The sequence below is a fragment of the Eptesicus fuscus genome, chromosome 9, assembly GCF_027574615.1.
Source record: "Eptesicus fuscus isolate TK198812 chromosome 9, DD_ASM_mEF_20220401, whole genome shotgun sequence".
NCBI classification, from domain to species: Eukaryota; Metazoa; Chordata; class Mammalia; order Chiroptera; family Vespertilionidae; genus Eptesicus; species Eptesicus fuscus.
In genome coordinates this window covers 4,215,790-4,236,419 of record NC_072481.1, presented here as the reverse complement: position 1 = coordinate 4,236,419, position 20,630 = coordinate 4,215,790, and the positions used below count along the sequence as shown (strand labels likewise).

At 41.9% G+C, this 20,630-nt stretch overlaps 1 protein-coding gene across 1 annotated transcript in view; it reads left to right on the top strand.

Annotated features, from left to right (window-relative positions):
• Window positions 1–20,630, top strand: part of RERE (arginine-glutamic acid dipeptide repeats) — a 397,399-nt gene that overhangs the window by 191,505 nt on the left and 185,264 nt on the right. Inside the window, exon 4 of the mRNA XM_008151740.3 lies at window positions 439–564. Within this exon, the coding sequence (XP_008149962.1) occupies window positions 439–564 (126 nt within the window). The remainder of the gene's footprint in view (window positions 1–438; window positions 565–20,630) is intronic.

Here is a 20,630-nt window from a genome sequence, read left to right as displayed (position 1 = left end):
CCCCTAATGCTTTGAATATTTCCTTATTAAGTACATGTCTTATGACTCTAGCATCTCTCATTAGAAACGCTTCTGAAAGCTCACTCCGTCCACTTGGGGTTCATTTTTATGATAAACAAAGCATGCCACTGTCACTGTGCTTTGGCACGGTGTCATCTTAACTTGGTTATTTTGAGGGGCACACACCATACTGCTTTGTGGCAGGATCCAGGTTAAAGTGTAAAGCTGGAAGGGTCATATGTTTGTTCACGCTGAGCTAATTAAGGAAATGGTTTTGATTCATGCAGAAAGGTTAACTTTAGTGGTCGAACAAATTCTCTGAGATTTCAGACGCCATCTGCTAAAGGATTGTGCAGATGCTTGTGTGCTGAGTGCCCCTAGTAACCAGGGTGTGAGGGGACATTGGGCGTGTTAACTTAAAACTTTTTTCTTTTTTAGGTCCACACCTCCCAGGCCTGCTGCAGATCTCCAACTCCTGCTTTGTGTGAGCCCCCAGCATGCTCTCTGCCGGTGGCGTCACAGCCACCACAGCATCTTTCTGAAGCCGGGAGAGGGCCTGTAGGGGTAAGGAGAATCCCGTTTTTAAAAGCTGTCAATATTTTATATCCCATAGGGTATAAAATAGGAATATTACCTCCCTCCCCAGAGCCCCTTTAAAAATGTGCTGTATTGTATGTGTTTTTAAAGGAGTAACAAGTACATGCACAGAGGAAGCAAAATACGGGACTTACCTTACCCCTCTAGGACAGTTCCAGACGTTAGCGGGGTTTGGTAGGGTAGGGTATTGGCACCAGCAGAGAGCATGCTGGGCTGCTGCAAGGAGCAGGAGCTGGCAATCAGCAGCGAGTATGGATGTTGGCAACTGAAATGGGGAAACGGGGTAAGTTTGGAATGTGCGTTTCCCCAGGATGTGCTGGGTGCTGTCCTCGCAGGTAAAGTTTTGTAGAGTATTGCTAGGCTTTTCTGCAGGGCAGATGCAGACTAAAACACTGAAGGCATGGGGTGGGGGTAGATATGGTACCCCCAGCTGGACGCTGCTCATTCCTCTGTTACCTGGTGGTAATGTGGGTGTGAGGTGTAGCAGGATGCCATGTCCCTAGTTGGTTATTCCTTAGAACTCAGGACCCGGTGTACGATCTCGGAGGCTAGTTTTGTCTTCTGTCCTACCTTTCCTGAAAGCTGTGTACACACCTGTCTTTTCCTTTATTTGTGAGGATTTAGTGGTAAAGCTTTCTGAAAGATAGGTGTTATTGTTCTGATCAGCTGCTGTGAACCATTGAAGAAATGTAAGACCTCTCTTTCTCTTGCATGTAATCTGACTCTGACCATGGAGCTCAAACTCATACTCAGAAAATGACACAAGGGAATAGTCATCACAGATGCACACGCGCAGTACAAGATTCTGGGAATGGTAACGCATTGTTCCATTGCAGTGTGGAACGTTCCTGTCTTGAGACTGAGAGGAGAGAGTGCTCCAAATGGGCCATAGCACTGGGCAAGTTTTGTGAAGGCAGGGCGGGCGGTTTTGAGGAGCTGGCTCTGTTTTTGATACGTCAGTCACATGTGGCCAGGCAGAGTGGCGGAGCCTTCCGGTGTCCGTGTCAGCTTGTCCCTATAAGCACATAGGTTGTGAGCCTGGTGAAGCGGGCAGTTGTGAGAAGACCACCGGACGGCAATGAAGAGCACAGGTTAGTGGGACTGGGGAGGCACAGGTGGGGATATGATCATAAAGGATCTTAAAGGTTAGAAAAGGTGAAGTTTTATGTGATAGTCGGAAGAGAGCCTTTGCAGCCTTCTTTATTTCCTGCAAGCCAATTTGCAAATCACTGCTTAAGGAGATTCACTGGGAAGCAGAATGCTGCGTGGAGTGGGGAAAGACCGGAAGTTCCAATTAGGAGGCTAGGCTGTCATCCATGCATAAAATGAAGAGGACCGAGACAGTAGAGCTGGGATATTAATAATTGTAACAAAACCAGGAATAATGGTCACAGCAACAGCTTCATGTTTGGGTGATCGCAGTGTCATTTATCCAGAATTAGGCCAGAAAAAGGTTCACACTGTGGAAGCCTTGGGATTATTGATACAATAGCCATTCACAATGTACGATGAAACCCAGACTAGTGGATAAAAGTCTAATTTTAACCCCTGAAGAGAGACACTGACATTTTAAGGGACAAATTAGCAGAGTCCTGACTTGACTACCTACTTCAAAAGCTTCAGCCTTTACTTTACCATCTTATTTCCATATGTATCTAAGAAGTGGCTGTTAGCGTTCAGGTAATTGTTTCTTTATTCTCTAATCAGTGTGGATGTCACTGTTAGACTGTTTCATTTCCACAATACTCACCAACCAGGATTTGCTAAACAGATTGAAATTTTCCCCCATAACAGTAAACTTGTTCTGTGAGCATTAGTGATGGCCACTATTTAATTTTTAGCAGTGAAAGTGTTGTGGTCACTGAGGATTTAAATAAGTTTATGATTGGTGGTGCACTCAGGTACCATCATATGAAGGCTTGAGAAGATTCTGTAATAAGATGATAAATCTTTCAGTCAAGATGCTGCTGCAGAAAGCTAACTGTATTGATTGTTCTGTAACAAAGCTTCATGCTGCCAAAGTCATTTGAGCTGGATCTGAATTGGATCCAGTTGGCAAAACTCCCTCCCACCCCTCCTTGTGTGGGGCTCTCATAAATTCTGCAGGCACACAGATCTAATACAGTGTAATGAGAGAGCTGCTGGGGGAAAAATTGATTACAGGGTTGCAGACAATATCATTAATGTTTCTTGCCATGATACACCAGATGTCTTCGCTAATAGACTATTTTTGTTAATTTAGTTTTTATACCATGGCATTGCTTGCATCATAATTTAACTTGCTTTGCGTATTCAGGTATATGTGATCTGTGTTTCTACACTAATAGATGTATCAACTCATAAGATTTAATTTTATAAATTTCTAACTTATTGACCATTTTTAAAGTATTTGTACTGGAAAGGCAACACTTTTACATGTTATTGAGAATCTGTTAGCTTGGATGTTTTCTAGCAAAAAGTACTGTGTTTACTGGTAGTTCGGGGGTAGTGAGGGAGATGAGATGGCAAAGAAAACATTGCCCAGATCCTTGATAGCCTGGGCAGCGATGATCGCAGTGTAAGGTGGTGTGAATGGCACAAGAAGCTCCAAAGCGGAAATGGTGCAGCCACTGACGGGGATGCAGTTTCATTTGTACCGTCACGGAGGCGCTCTGCGGGCTGAGTTCTATTGGCTGCACCTTCCTCTTCCTCTTGGGAGATCAGGGCTGGCTAGGGGATTTAGTCATTGAGCTTTTTTATGTTTTAGTCATATATTTTTGTGTGTTTAAGACCTCTGTTGAGTGGCTAACATATATAATATAAATAAGGTAGTGGGTTGAGCTATTTTATTTCAGTCATTCTTTTAACTTACTGGCTTTTGTGCATTATCTTTTGGAGAACATATTTTTTTTCTTTAGACATGTTCTTGTGTAACATAGGACATACTAATCAACCTCTCTCACCCTTAGTTTTCTCACTTAGAAAATGAGTACAATATTACTGGCTACTTGAAATAATTAAATACCACATATAAGCATTCATTAAGCATTTTCTGTTATCACATAGATATTTGTTATACAAATTCAGGTTTTAAAATTTAAAAAAATATATATTTTAATTGATTTCAGAGAGTGAGGGAGAGGGAGAGACAGATAGAAACATCAATGATGAGAGAGAATCATTGATCAACTGCCTCCTGCACACCCCACATTGGAGATGGAGCCCACAACCCAGGCATGTGCCCTGACCTGGGATGAACCATGAGCTCCAGGTTCATAGGTTGCCACTCAACCATTGAGCCACTCTGGCCGGGCCAAATTCAGGTTTTAAGTAATTTATTAGTTTTCTAGACATTCTTAATCTAGACATAGGCCCCTAGGTAGTCTCTTTGAGTTTAAGAGGTCCTATTAAATTCCTAAAATTTCTTGGCAGGTCTTATATGTATGAGCAATTTTCTGCAGAGAGTATACTTTTCAACCATAGATGCTAATCAGATTCCTAAAATGTTGAAAAAATCTAAAAATTAAGATTAAAAGCTGTAGATAATTTAAAATCTCAAATCAGCTAGCTGTTTGTTAAGGAGGTAAACTAACATTGAGCATTTACTTTGTGCCCAGGCACTTTGCTACTCTTTTGATCGATTTAATCTCCACAACAATCTGTGATCTTTATTTAATTGTGCAGATGAGAAAACTTGAGGTTTGCATTGGTATAAAATCTTGCCCCGAGTGAGTGGCAGGACTCATGAACTTCCCCTGGTTTTACATGACCTTCACTGGTCTCATGGTGCCTTCTCCCGGGACCCTGCCACGATGCCTGCCTTTGCCTCCACTGTACTGGAAGCTCCGGAGCTCACACGCTGCTCCACACTTGGTGTGGTAGAGGGCTTCTCCCACTGGGCGCTTACAGGCTGACCCTCACCTTGAACTAGTGGACAGGGGCTGACAGTGTGGTGTGAGAACCCTTTGTTCAGATCAGTAGATTTTGTCTTCCTGTTGGCACTGGTGGTGGTCATATCTTTGGTGTCCTTTTGTTTTTAAAAAAATGCATGACCAACAGCTACTGTGAGTTCTCTTTTCATTCATCTTAATAGCATCTACAGTTGACCCTTGAACAATGTGGGAGTCAGTCCCCTCCTAAAGTAAAAAATCCATTGTAACGTTGACTCCCCTAAAACTTAAGTTGTCCTTGGTATCTGGGGGGGAGGAGGGGGATTGATTCCAGGACCCCTGTGGATATCAAAATCCGAGGATGCTCAAATCCCCTATATAAAATGGCATGGATCAGTGTATACAGTCATCCCTCTACATCTGCTGACTCCCCACTGCAGATAGAAAACTGTACAGTATTTACTGAAAAAATTCGAGTCTAAGTGGACTTGTGCAGTTCAAACCCATATTTTTCAAGGGTTAACTATGATATACATTTGAAAAGTAATTCCTGTAGTCTGATTTGTTAGTCTGTGTGTTTGTTTCAGGTAAAACTTGGTCCATGTAAGAAATTGGGTTTTCATTTCCTTTGGAATAAATCCATTCCCCCATGTAGGTAAACCTGCCCATTAACAGAGATGGGAAACTAGGGCCCAATGACTTTCCCACCCACCCTGGTTCATATGGGGCCGCTCAAGCCAGAAGCCAGGCCTCCTGGGTCCCTGTCAGTGCTCTTTCTACTGCTCCTCCTGAATCTCCTCTGCCTGTAATGGATGCTCTTCAGGTCGGCCCATGCAGTATGCCATTTACTTCTTTAAAAGCGAAGAATCCTTTACTTCATACCTAGTTTTAGCTTTTGTGACTGTATCTCAAACCAATGTTAAAACAGCATTATTTTTTGCTTATGTAAGACATTTAATATTTTTAAGTATTGTTTCTAACACTGGTACTTCTCATACTTGGGACTTCAGTACCATTTAACAATGAAAAGCAAGCATTTATTATAAAATGCTATTTAAAAAGTAGAGTGGTTATATTTCTACCCATTTGCTGCTTATAAAGAACTGTAATCTGGTTTCTTGTTTAGCTATTCAAGAGTTTCTGAAGATAGCCTATTTTTTCAGTATTTACTGTGGCTTCCCCAGTTGACATTAAATATGCCAAAAATAACTACTGCCTTTTACTTTTAATTGTAGTTAAAGGTGTTAAAATTACTGAGTTTTCAGAAAAAATGCCAATATAAATGCTGAATTCATCCAACCACCCTAAATGAAAGATGATTAATAGCTATTGAATTTTAATGTAGCAAGTTTTTAAAAATTCTTAAAATTTTTTGCCCTGGCCAGTGTGTTCTGCAGTTAGAACATCGGCCCTCGCACCAAAGGGTCTCAGGTTCAATTCCTGGTCAAGGGCATGTACCTGGGTTACAGGTTAGATCCCTGGCCACAGTTGGGGCTCATGCCGGAGGCAACAATCCATGTGTCTTTCTCACATTGATCTTTCTCTCCCTCCCTCCCTTCCACACTTTTTGAAAAGCAATGGGAAAAATATCCTCGTGTGAGGATTTAAAAAAAGAAAAGTTTTTTTTTTAATCCTCATGGGAGGATATGGTTTTGTGTGTGTGTGTGTGTGTGTTAATTGATTTCAGAGAGAGAAAGGGAAGCGGGGAGAGAGAAAGAGAGAAACATCAGTGTGAGAGAGATACATCAGTTGGTTGTCATATACGCCCAGACTGGGGATCAAATCTGCAACCTGGGTATGTGCCCTGACTGGAATTGAACCCGTGCCCTTCCGTGAATGGGACGGCACTCCAACCAGCTGAGCCACACTGGCCACGGCTAAAAATTCTTAAAACACCCAACCAACTAATGTATATCCTGCTTCCTGATTAATTCCTTTCTCTTGGAACAGTTGTTTTCATACCCTGCTCTGCCATAAAAGCTAATTGTTAGCTAGTTTGTTCTTATGGCTGTCTTTCCATCGTATTCATCTCCTTTTTTACGAAAGGGGCATGATGCCACCTTCTCAGAACATAGATTTGAACAACCTTAATGATTTTATGAAACCGCCTACTATGTAAGCAGTCTTTTGTAATCATAGGTCTATGTGAGATGCAGCGGCGGCGTCTAAGTTTTGTTGCGCTCCCTTTTCCCCAGGCATAGTGCATTACCCTTTATTGTGCACAGGGACTGTTAGGTCTTTCAGCCTTGCCTTTTTTGGGCTGTTCCATATTGTTCAAAAAATATCTAAGCAAAAATGTGGAAGTTCCAGGCTTTACAAGTGCTCTAGGATTAGCGTTACCAATGTGAATTGCCAAAGACATCCCAAGGCCCTCCATGCCGTGGAAGGTGAACTTGCAGTTTTGTTTAGTTTAACTTTGTTTGTAGTGTTACCCCTCATTTTAGGATATCATAGTACTTTCTTCGGGTGGCAGTATTTCTTATGACTATCAAGGCTGTCAGTGAAATTCATGTAATACACCTAAGGTTAATCAGTTCTTTTCAGAGTCTATAGATTATGTCTCATGCCTGGAAGTTGGTATTTTCTGTTTTTATCTTTGGTCTCAGGTTTTACAGTTAGATTGAATGTTAGGTATTTCTTCATTTGTTTGTTTTCTCTTGTTTTTTTGTTTTTTAATAAACGATTTTTTTAGAGCAGTTTTAGATTCACAGCAAAATTGAGCGGAAGGTACAGAGATTTCCCACAAACTTCCCCACCCCTACACGAATAGCCTCTCCTATTATTAACATCCCCCACCAGAGAGGTATAGATGCACTGACACATCATTATCATCCCAAGTGAACATTAGCTATGCTGTTTGTGTTGCACATGCTATGGGTTTAGACAGGTTTCTGAAGCCGTGAACCCACTATTACAGTTTCACAAAGAGTAGTTCCACTGCCCTAACATCCTGTGCTCTGCCTGTTCATTTCCCCCTTCTCCCTGATCCCTGGAAACCTGTGATTGTTTGGCTGTCTCCATAATTCTGCCTTTTCCGGAATGTCATACAGTATGTAGCTGGAATCACACAGAAGCCTTTTCATATTGGCTTCTTTCACTTAGTAACATGCACTTAATTTTTTCCATGTCTCTTCATGGCTTAATAGCTTGTTTCTTTTTCCCTCTGAATAATATTCCATTGTTTGGATGTACCACGGTTTATTCATTTACCCCCTGAAGGCCATCTTCCCAGTTTTGCAGTTATGAATAAAGCTGCTGTAACATTTGTGTGTCAGTTTTTGTGTGGACATAAGTTTTTCAACTCCTTTGGGTAAGTACCATGAAGTGTGATTGCTGGATTGTATGCTAAGAATATGTTCAGTTTTCTAAGAAACAACCAGACTGTTTTCTAAAGTAGCTGTACTAGTTTGTCTCCCACCCGCAGTGAATGAAGAGTTTCTGTTGCTCCACATTCTTGCCAACATTTGGTGTCAGCGCTCTGGATTTTCCATTCTAGCAGGTGTACAGTGGTATCTCACTGTCGTTTTAGTTCGCATTTCCCCATGACATACGATGTGAAAGTAACTTTTCAGATGCTTCTTTACCACCTGAATAGCTTCTTTGGTGAGATGTCTGTTAAGGTCTCTGGTTTATTTTTTAACTGAGTTGTTTACTTTCTTATTGTCGTGTGAAGTGTTCATGTATATTTTGGATGACAGTCTTTTATCAGATGTGTCTTTTGCAAATATTTTTTCCTAGTCTATGACTTGTCCTTTTCTTTTCTCCACAGTGTCTTTTGGAGAGCAGACATTTTTAGTTTTAATGAAGTCCAGCTTACCAATTCTTGCTTTTGTGGATTGTGTGCTGTTGGTATTAAAGCTGAAGAGACATCACCATTCCCGTGGCCATCTAGGTTTTCTCATATGTTGTTTTCTAGGAATTTTACAGTTTTGCATTTTACATTTAGATCTGTGATCCATGATGAGTTAATTTGGTGAAGGGCATACAGTCTAGATTTCTTTTTCATGTTGATGTCCAGTTGTTTAGCGTCCTTGGTTGAGATACTTGCCTTGCTCTGTTGTGTTGCCTTTGCTCCTTTGACAAAGTTAGCTAACTATTTATGTGAGTCTGTTTTTGAGGTCTTTTATCCCATTGTTCTGAATGAGAGTAATATGCAGACAGACATCTTGACTCTTTACTTCCTAAGTACTTAAAAGTATATTGCATAGAACAAGGACATGCATTTATATAGATACCATACAGCCATCAAAATCAGGAGACTTAACAGTGATACAATGCTATAATCTAATCTATAAACACGTTTTGCCATTTGTTCTAACAGCTGCCTTTGATAGCAATTTGTTTTTCTTGTCTAGTATCCAGTTCAACATCACACTTGAAATTAATTATGTGTCTCTCTAGTCCCCTTTAATCTGGAACAGTTCCTTTTCTTTTATTTGTGTTTCATGACATTGGCATGTTTTTAAAGTGGACAGTCCAGATTTCTGTAGTTCGCTGTTTCCTAGTTATTAGATTTAGGTTATGCATTGCAGGCAGGACTGTTATATTAGTGGTATTGTGTCCTAAGCACCTTACATCAGAGGACACATGAGATCAGCTTGTCACATTATTGGTGATGTTACCTTTGATCACTTGGATAAGTTACTAACTTTCCCTTTGTAATCAGTAAGTAATTTGTACGGAGGAACTTTGAGACCATGTAAATATCCTTCCTGTTCTTCACCAAGTTTTCAACATCTATTAGTACCTATTGATTATTTTTTGCCTGACTCTCTGGGGCAGTTGCAGAATGTCAACCTTTAAAAAACAATTTTTTTGTACTTAAACTAAATCACTGTCTTTGAAAAATTGATCAGCACTCACCTATCATTAATTCAAATTTGAGAATTTTTAGTAAAGTGAGAGAGAGGGAGAGAGAGGGGAGGGAGGAAAGAAGGAAGGAAAGAAAGAAGGAGAGAGAGAAAGAAAGAAAAAGTGAGAGAGATAGGTGGGGGGTGGAAGATAATTTTTGAGCCCTCAGTTTTTTTTTGTTTGTTGTAGCAACGCAAGAACATTATGAATTTTCAGACTTTTTTTTGTAGTAAGAGGAAAAATCTGTTATGGTGTTTTGTTCCATTTTTAGGCTCCAGGGAGAGAAAAGCTGCTTGGAAGAAATAGATCATGTATGTGTTTTAAAAAATACAAATTTTTACTGTTGAAATTATGATATTGGCTTGATTCATGTTGGCAACATTTGCTAATGATCAAATTACTTAATTTCTCTGCACCTCAGTTTCCTCACTTGTAAAGTGGTTTTTATTTCAGTGGTTCTGGACTAGGGCCCAGGAATCCGTAGTTTTTTCTAAGAACTCCCCAGGAGATTCTGATGAGCAGCCAGCTTTAGCGAACGGAGGTCTGGCTTCCACCCCAGTGACCGTTATAAATGAAGATCTGGTCATGTCCTTTGCAGGATGGAGAGCTTTTGGTGCAGTTCCAGGACCTGAGTGTCTTATGAACCTACAAGAATGACTTGAGTGGTTCTCCCATATTACTTAATTTCCCACCTTCTCCAACACACAAATTAGGTGTCATCTCCTTGTTTATATCCCCAGTACAGCTTTAAGAGACAGTTTATAAATTAATTCAGACAAAACTATAAAACCAATAAAATTTTAGCTACCAACATTAAATAGAATGGATGATGATGCTTTGCTGAACTGAAACAGCCACTTTTGACATAAATTTGTGCCTGATGGCTTAGGGTGCAGATCTTAGGGACTAGGGGTCATACATGGCATGCTAAGACTACTGGGTCCTTGTGATGACTTCGTTTTTCTGTTGCTTTTATTTTTGCTGTCATCATTGAGAACCCTATATTCAGTGCCCTTTTCCACGAGGTGACTTGGCTCTTACTTGGCACACGTGTAGCGTATTGCGTTTATCTTATTTACTTACTAGCTTGTGATAATTATGGTAGGACTACTTAGTTATTTGATTGTATGTCATGAATTTATAAAATAGAGAATCCAGAAGATGAGTATATTAAAACTGTAAAATACACATTGAAAATAAAATAAAAATTGGTCCTCTTTATCCCCCAACTCCCCATCTCTTGCTCCTCTTCGGGAGACAACCAGCCAGCGTCCCTGACATCATGTGGCTACTTTATGTCTATAGTCAGTTTGTGGACAGATTGAACGAAGGGGCAGCATTTCATCCACCTTTTTGTTTGCAGCACCTGGAACAGTTCCTGACTCTGAAAAGTTGCCCCATAACAATTGAGTTAATAGTCTGCTTCATTTATGAGACAGGAAAAAAAGTACTTAAAAAATTAGATAAGGATTTATTAAAAAAAGGCGTACATTAAATGTGACTGAATGGGACCATCAACAGAGGGAGTATTTCATTTAAAACAGTCAGGAGAAAGATTGGCCAATACTAGCCAGAAAAATCTAGTGTGCATGTTTATTTTATTTTTCTAGAAGGAGGTGACCGTTGGGTGTCTTTCCCCTTTGTCTTCCATCTCCTATGAAAACGAGAGAGGTGCAGGCCAGGAGAGTAATCTTGGCTGCTACAGTTTTAATGATTAGATAGCAACATACAGCTCAAGTCAGATTTTTTCCCTAACCTGTTGGAATTCTCATGGGCTTGTGAAACTCATACAACATACATCTTGTACACATTTGCATATCAGTTTTTCAGCTAACATAGTACAAGGCTATTTTAATATGTTACTGTTTTCATTTATTTGATGTTTGGTCCATAAAGCTGGTTTTGGCCTTTGGAATCTTTATTAGAAGGGCTGTGCTCTTACAACAGAAAACGGTTCATCTCCACACCGAGGAACGTGTTGTGAGGCTGCTGCCCATGGCTGCGGCCTGTTGACCATGATGACTCTCCTTGATGCCTGAATCGAGTGGAGAGTGCTGCTGCACTGCCCTGGGCCTGGTAACAGTGTATAGTTTGGGTGGAAAAGCAGGACCTAAATGCCTTTGGTGTCCAGTAATAGATGTGTGTGGGGACCTTGGACCTGAAGCCCTTGGGATTACGGTACCTTGATTCCAAGAGTCATGGAGGGATGCTTTAGAATCACATCAAAGGCAAATTAGCAGCAGAAATACCTGCCCTGCCCCCAGCTCCCACTCTCACACACTCAGTTGGAGGGCAGAGCTCATTGTCCACAACTTAATGAAAGCTGAGGGACGTAGTGGGGTATTAGGTAGTGTGACTCGAGTAGAACATTCTGTCATGATGAGAGCAGTTTGATTTGTACTTGAATCATAAATCATTGGCTTGTTTTCGGTCTAAAATTGTTTTGAGTATTTTTCTGGTATATAAAGATGCAGGAATACTCATAAGTTAGTATTACTGCTAAATTTAATACTTAGTTCATTTTCCTTGAAAGTTTAGGAGCTTTCTGACCGTCCATGTTGGGATGGAGAAATAGTGAGTGGTTGCTACCTACTGCTTCTCCCTGGTTTTTTCTTTTGTTAGTAGCATCTTGGATGTATTAGAAATGTCCACAGATGTCCATAGATTGGCACACTTACATTATGATTGAACATCAATCTGCTTTTAAGAAATTGAGCAGATTTGTTAACAAACAAGATGAGAATGCATAAAGATATCTGATGCATTGTAAAAATTATTCAAAAGAAAAGCAGCTGGTGAGGATAATTGACAGATATGTTTGATCTGTAGAACTTGCAATGCTGCGGATTAAGTTCCTGTGGGTTAAGTAGGGAAGACTCATCCATGAAACCAGGGCTTTTCTAGAAATGGACTGAGGAATGACAACAAAGCATAGGTGACAGTTAAAGGATTGCGTGACAGGAAAGGCATTGAGATGCAATTCCTTGATGTCACTGAGCTATAAAGCTGAAAATAACACTCTTTCCTTCTGCTGAAAATAAGAATCAATGCTCCTTGATGGGCTAAATTATTAACAAGAGCCATTCTTGCAATGTTTCATTATCTGGGATTTGTCTCAGCTGGTGATTTGTCAGTAGCATAGGGATGTTTGCAAGGCATTTTGTATTAAAATTATTCAGTCAGTTGATGGAGCCCTTCTATGAGAAGTTGACTTCCTTTTATGTAGCTTTTAACAGGGTTGGGGTGTAATCTGTTAAGTGGCTGGTGTGATGTCAGGCAACCGATTGCAAAAGAAAACAACCCCATCTGTGAGCTTCAGTGGCAAAGAAAAGAAACTAGCGCTGTGTTGTCTTAGTGCTGGCAGTGCTCTGGTCTCGGTCTGACACAGGGAGGGGTGAAGAGCAGGAAGAGCCTTTGTGGATAGTGCTTTGCCATTACCCACCGGCTGGGAGAAGTTAGGCAGGAGGCATTGGCACGTGGAAGCAGCATCGGGCTTGTCCATTGGACTGGCACAGTTGGAATCTTCCTGGTGAAGTGTGAAGCCTTCTGTCCTACAGACTGAGGGGAGCGAAGACTCTACCTCAGTGTTTCAAAATTGGTGCTGTGATAGATTTATGTTCTTTTGGTGGAGACAATGCTATTGATGAAAGATTTTTTGATTCCGACTCAGGAAGAGCGTGGTCAGCCCGACAAAACCCTGTTAAGAGATGTCAGGCCCTGTAGTGGAACCATGACGTGAGGTGGTGTAAAAGTACACTTCTGCTTTCCTGGAAAACTGATCAGACTTAAAAATTGCTTTATTGCCGAAACCAGTTTGGCTTAGTGGATAGAGCGTCGGCCTGCGGACTCAAGGGTCCCAGGTTCGATTCCGGTCAAGGGCATGTACCTTGGTTGCGGGCACATCCCCAGTGGGGGGTGTGCAAGAGGCAGCTGATCGATGTTTCTCTCTCATCGATGTTTCTAACTCTCTATCCCTCTCTCTTCCTCTCTGTAAAAAATCAATAAAATATATTTTTTAAAAAAATTGCTTTATTGAGAGTGGAGGTGAGAAGGAATGCAGACTAATGAAGAAAGGGTGGAGAGAGCGAGGTCTTTGAAAGCTGTATGGTTGACTTCAGAGCCTGTTGGCTTATGTTCCTGGGACCCAGACACAGCAGTGCACAGCTGCCGTGGAGAGGCTGTGCTGTGGGGAGCTCACTGCGGAGAGGTGAGGTCAGGCTGCAGTCTAGTGTGCAAGAAGCTGTGGAGAGGGAGATGCTGTTTGTGAACATTGCATCCCACCCAATGATTTTGTATGAGCTGGGGGGCCGGAAGTGCCCTTCAAGACCCATCTGGAAAAAAACACAGAAAACCATCTGGCACTAGTTGTAGGCAGCCTGGTCTTCCTCTGATAGTTCATTATTTCTTCTTCTGTGCGTCTTTCCTCCCGGCGTGATCTTTTGTTGTGCTGCTTTTTGTGGTGTACTCTGTGCCATTTGTTTCCTGTTTACCCAACCAGATTCATAGCTCCTACTTCTGTCCTGTTCATTTTGGTTGAATGAGTAAGTAAAGGACATGGATGGTGATCTGTCCAGGAGAGAGAGAAGTGGCATTACAGTAGGTGGATTCGCTGTACACTTTCCAGTCCCAGTGAGGAAATCTAGAACACACACTTACGTTCTGTCAATAATCTGGAGAACACATGTTAAGTTTTCACCTTGTTTTCTTACGCTGCCTTCAGTGAAGATGGAATTCTTCTGCGTATACTGCTCTATTGGAAAGGAGACCTATTGCCCTTCTATATTTTGGGGAGAAAGGCAGAAGGCTCATACCTAGACAACCTTTTGTCTTATTTCCTACTTGGATGAAATGACACATTCTGCTTGTTTCTTGGGGAACCCAAGAATCAAAGACAGTGTTCCTGCATGTGAGCAACTTAGTGACCCTGATAATGTACCCCAAAAGGGGCCATGAAAACATGCCTCCGAAAAAATGGCATTTACATGAAAACTATTAAAAAGCAGGAACATAATCCCACCAAGGGAAAAGTAACAAAAAGTACAGAAAGAGTAAAGGTATCGGCCCAGCCAGTGTGGCTCAGTGGTTGAGAATTGACCCATGAACCAAGAGATCAGGGTTTGATTCCTGCTCAAGGAACATGCCTGGGTTGCTGGCTTGATCCCCAATATGGGATGTGCCGGAGGCAGCTGGATCGATGATTCTCTCTCATCATTGATGTTTCTCTCAGCCTCTCCCTTCCTCTCTGAAATCAATAAAAATATGTATTAAAAATTAGCATCATAACAATTAAATAGTTAAAGCACTTGCTATTTTAACAGCTAATGGAAGCAATAAGAGGTGAAACCCAGTTAACTTTCCCTTTTAACTGATGCAAACCATGAGCATTGTAATGTTTAATAACATGACCTTTAGGAATATTGAACTTGAATTTCTCTTAGGTCGTTTTGGGAGCCTTGGTACTTGAACACTGATACACTGTCTGTGTCAGCATTGTTTCCAAAGGTCCACACCATATCATAAATCTCTGAAGTGAATTCATTAGATAAATTTGTTTTCTTATTCAAATTATGTTTTCTCTATAAGGGAGATAGCTAGTTTGTGTCTGGCCTACTGGTTGGAGAGGTTTTGTGTTTGGGTCAACTTTTTTTCTGGGCACTCCTATCTCATGAACTAAAACTGCACATACATCCAAACAACTGACTGACCAGATGTTTGTGAAACAAAAGGCTCATTTCTACCTATTTCCAGAGAAGTGCCAGCTGCTCAGGTAGGTGACTACCAACATTTGTTACTCATTGACAGATGCTTTTTGTACCCCGGGGGGCAAGCTTTTTGTAAGGGGCCAGATAGTAAATGTCTCAGCTTTGTCTTCTCTGTGGCAACTACCCAAACTCAGCCCTAGTCAGTATTTGACACTGTGGCTGTGTCTCAGTCAAACTGTATTTACAAGATAAAGTGTAGCCTGCGGGCCTGTAGTTGCTGATCCCTGAGCCTGGTATAAACTGTGAGGATCATCCCCTGAAGGAGCCCTCCAGAGCTTCCTTCCTTCTCCACCACGGCCTTACGCCACAAGGATTGCGTGTGGTTGGCAGCTAGCGATTGCTTTTTTCTCTCCTGTATTATTTTGAGCGGGTGAATATTGTACATTTATAGCTATGCCTGTATCTCTTTAGCAGGCGTCCTCAAACTACGGCCCGCGGGCCACATGCGGGTGTTTTTGCCGTTTGTTTTTTTACTTCAAAATAAGATATGTGCAGTGTGCATAGGAATTTGTTCATAGTTTGTTTTTTTTAAACTATAGTCCGGCCCTCCAACGGTCTGAGGGACAGTGAACTGGCCCCCTGTTTAAAAAGTTTGAGGACCCCTGATTTACAGCTATGCTTGTATCTCTATAATTTCCCTACCCACAATTGTTCTTTGTATAGTACACTAACAGATAGGTATTTCTTTTAAGAACTCATTCTCACTGATGATCCTTGAGGAGTTTTGCAATATGTTTATATACTAGGAACAGTTAAATGTGTTTTTTCTTTGGCAGTTAATATCTAGAGAGAAAATTAGAGAAGTTAAATGTGTGTAATAATATTTATATAAAAGTTCATGTCTTAATTTTCTTTGTGGGTGTTTTTCTAATTTTCAGAAAATATTGCAACAAAATATTCAGGACAGCAGAAGAGCCTTTTAATCTGCATTTAATGAAAAGTATGACTTGCCTGTTAATTTAATATTTAACAGATAAATATTGATATGGGAAATAGTTTATTTTAGCGGTTGTTGCTGATGAAATAAAACATTTGATACCCACATAGGCAAAGAAAATTTATCCAAGTAAAAATTAGACCACAGATGAAATGACTGATCCTAACCATCGGCTTCTTAATAATACACTTCCTCACGAGGGTATCCTGGGAAGCGAATGGGGATGTCTCTGTGTCAGACTTTTTCACCATTGAAGGAAAGCACAGAACTCATCTGATACAGTGATTCTCAGAAGTCTTATTTATATTCAAAGACAGTATATTATTATTACCTGACATTATGACTGAAAATATTTTTAAGAAATATATTACTTATTGATAAATTTTATTCATATCCAGATAGGATATTAGTGTTTCACTTTTGTATTTGAGACTAGGGTTTGAGGGTTTCTGTTAAACCTAAACTAAAGTGATTTGTATTAGTTGCTATGTGGCTGGCTAAATTATTATAAAACTAGAGGCCCAATGCACGAAAGTCGTGCAAGAGTAGGCCTTCCTTCCCCCGGCTGCCGGCGCCGGCTTCCCTCTGACATCCAGGACCTGGGCTTCCCTCGCAGCCCCGACTTCATCCCGAAGGACATCCGGTCTAATTAGCATATTACGCTTTTATTATTATAGGTTGCCTGTGATTTCTACCTCTTCATCTCCTTTGTACAAATACATTTGTTATGACTGTAAAAATGCAATATACTCAGACTGTAGCCATTAAATTGGATTTTGTCTTCACTAGGTGACCATGGCATTTTTGTGGCATCTTTCTACCCAGTGGCATACTCACTTTATGTAATTTATTGTGAGTGCACCACTGATCATTTATATCTTATTTTACTTCTGATCATGATAAGTAATTGTACTTCACTGAGAGGTAGATTGCTCTCCTGGAGAGAGTAGCCGCTCAGCTTCTGGGTTCAGTTCTGCTGTCAGTGCTGTGTTACTGCAGGCAGGCTGTTTCCTCTTTTAGGAGAGTAGTTCCCTGTCTGTGGGACTGAGAATTTGTGTTCTGCTTACGCCACAGTTATTCTCCTGTGAGAATGAAAAGAGGTAACATGGTGCTTTGAAGATTTTACAGTGCTCTGCAAATACTGTATCAGTTATTGGGGTTGGCTGCATGTAATAAAAACCCAGAGTCATAGTGGTGAAAGGTCTGTACTCTCAGGTAAAATGAGGTGTCATCCAGGTTTGGCCCACACGTGACTCTCAGGTGGCCAGTTTCCTGCGTCTGTTCGGTTGTCCTGCGTGCAGGTTTCCTTCCTCCAGGCCTCTTCATGGTCACATGGCCGCTGCAGCTGCAGCTGTCAGACTCCTGCTCCCGGACAGTGTTATTCAAGTCATGGCCCATGGCCGAGCTGTTACTAGGCCACCATGAGACAAGTACGGAAAGTGGAAATAATCATTTAGAAACTTTCATAGACATTTGGCATTGGCACGGTCTTTTTACGTATTTTTAAAAGTATTACCGGTACTCCGCAGTGAATTGGGGAAACTGGTTCTTCCCTACATCCAGGCAGCTGGAGGGGGCACACAGGCAAACGCTAAGGTAGGCCCATTCTAGAGCTTTGCTGCTAGTCCTGCCTAACAGGGTTGGTTTACATAAAGCTTCCAGGGAGGCTGGGGTTGGCTGTGCTCCAGTAAATACAGAGGCTCCGTTATTAAGGAGAATGGAAGCTGACCTAGGTAACCAGCAATCTCTGTACCAGCTGGACATGTCTGAAACCTTAGTCAGCAGCATTCAGCAGCATTCAACACACCATCAGAGCCATAAACACAGCCCAGTCCACGAGTGTAACAACCCCACGGGATTAGGAGAACTCCGGTGGAAAAGCATACTGAGAAGGCCAAAAGCAGCCTGGCCAGCATTGCCTAATGGTTAGAGCGTCGGCCCTCGCATTGGAGGGTCTCCAGTTCAATTCCCATGCCTGGGTTGCGGGTTCATTCCCCATCTCCGGTCAGGGTACATGTGGGAGGCAACCAATCGATATCTCTCTCACATCGATGTCTCTCTCTCTCTCTCTCTCCCAATCCCCTACCTTACACTCTCTAAAAATCAATGGAAAAAATATCCTCAGCTGAGGATAAAAAAACAAATAAACCCAAATAGAGTAAAATGTTGTATAGTTGTCATTGGTAGAAAAGAGCATTTTCAGCAGATTTTAAGTTTATTTATATTTTCATAAGTTAGAACTAAATTTATGAATTTAGTTATAGCTGTAACTAAAACCTCATCTTAACCCACATCCTATCTAATAATAGAGTAACATGTAAATTACCATCACTCTGCTACGCCCACGATTGGGCGGCGGGAGGCTGGGGGGCGGGACTCGGGGTGGCCTATCCGGGCTACCCTGCTGTTGAGAGGCGCAGGGGGCGGGGGCCTGCCGCGGACACCCAGCTGCGCCTCTCAATGGCGGGGTAGCCAGGTGTCCGCGGCAGCCCCCCTCAGCGGCCGAGGATCTGGCTGTTGAGAGGCGCAGGGGGAGGCTTCTGAAGGGCCTGGTGCACCAGCGGACAGGCACCCAGCTCCACCGCGAAAAGCGAAAGCGTGTAGGGGACCCTACCCGTGCATGATTCAATCATGCACTGGGCCTCTAGTATATTATATTTATGCAAATATGATTAAGTTTTATTCTCCTAGGATAAGATGTGGCTGTAGAACGTGCAAAGATGACTTTTAAAGGGTACCTTTTTTAACTGGTTCAGAGTAGATGCGAGTGAGCCTCTTTTGTATGTTGTGTACAGGGTGAAAATTGTAGGGAGGATTTTAAAAGACAAGTTTATAAGAATGAAGTGGCATGTGATTTAGTTGAATTTTGTGTTTCAAGTCTTGTTTTCATTGTCCTGTTTCATTGAGAAATGTAAAATGTTTTCACTATGAATATACTATTTAATATTGACATTGCAATATTTTTCCTACTATACAGCCTTTGTCTCCTTCCAGTGTATTAAGCCAATGTGTATTAAACCCTCTTATTAGGTAGCTTTTGGTAATAGGCACTTTCAGAGGAGGGATTAAAAAAAGAATGGTAGAAAAATCTAAATTCCTATCCTCAGCGTGTGCAAATGTTTGCGGGAGGTGCCAGGCATAAGTAGGTGTCCTCACAGTAGTGGAAAGCAGTGATTTGCCATGATGGTGTACGGTCCGAGGAGGCCCAAGATGATGGGACCTGTCTGTTGGCTAAGGTTCAGGAGGAGGCATCTTAATGAACCAGGAGATTTGGAGTTGGTTTTTTCAGATATGGGGAGTGGAAGAGAGGGAAGTGGATCCTAGCTAGAGAAACTGTTACCTCTAACTGTCGGTTGTCCTCTGTAGTTCTCACCAGAGGGATACTTTTTAGTCATAGTGACTGGATTTGAAATGTGGGAGGAGGGTCCATTAATTGGCTTATGTAGATAGTTTTGCATGGAAAGTAGATGGTTGTGTGTGGCTTTTCATCAGACACAGTAATGGGCACTTTTCCTTTTCCTTGTAGTCAGCGAAGGTAGCGTTGGCGTTCATTTGACATTCACTGCCAGTAAGAAAAACTCCCTGATCACACATGGTCAGCGGCTGCTGGGAGGTCAGGACTTTTCTTGCTTTCACATCACCTTTCTCCTGACCATTCCTTTGAAGAATATGTACCTTTTCCTCTCGTGTTATCCCGGAAGAGCCTCTTCACACCACCAAGTTATTCCTGGAGAAAACTTGCCTTAGCTGCCAGCACAGGTGGCTGATCTCCCCTCTCTCGCTGCCCTGTGGAGTTGGGACAAGATGCAGGGCTCTGATGGCAGTGCCACGGGACTCGCTTACCGCCCTCTCTGCAGGTCTCAGGTGGGAGAGGTCCATGGGCTCTCCGTTACAGTGAAGACACATTTAGGGAGCGTGTGCTCAGTTCTGAACATCTGAACATCTGAAACAGCTGAATAACTTTCTGTTGCCCAGACACCGACAGAACAGGTGAGTCAGGATCGTTTGGAGACTAATGGTTTGGCCGCTCTTTCTACTCAGCCGTTCCTCAACTGTTTCCAGAAGAAGAAACTGCTAGAGGATTCTGGGTAAGCCCAGGCATGTGGTCAGTGGGAGGGAAAGAGCAACTGTGAATCAGCATGGCCGAGGAGGCTACAGGAATGGGAAGTCAAGTAACCTCACTGTTAAGTGGGGGAAATGCGATTTGAGGACTAGATTTTCCTGATTGATTAGCAAATTAACAGTGTTTACCCTGCTGCGTGGAAACCTTGTCTTCATAGTGCCTTTTGAAGGGTGAACTAATTAAGATTAGAAAAATTTCAGGTTTCACTTTGGAAAGCTTAGAGGCATAGTTTATGTACAGCGGTATCAGAATCAGAATGCTAAATAGACCAGCTTGGTTGGCCTTTGAGTGAACATGACTTGGAGGCTGCAAAGCGGTTCATATTTTCCCTTGTCCTCGGAGCTTCTCTGGCTTTCTACTTGAATTCTGAACGGTTTCATGAAATTTGTTTTATGGGTTAATGTACCTCCGTAAATGCATGTTAAATTTCTGGAGGGAACAAACTGTTTTGAACACTCCTGGTTTTTTATGGTCCCTAGGATTGCTCAGTG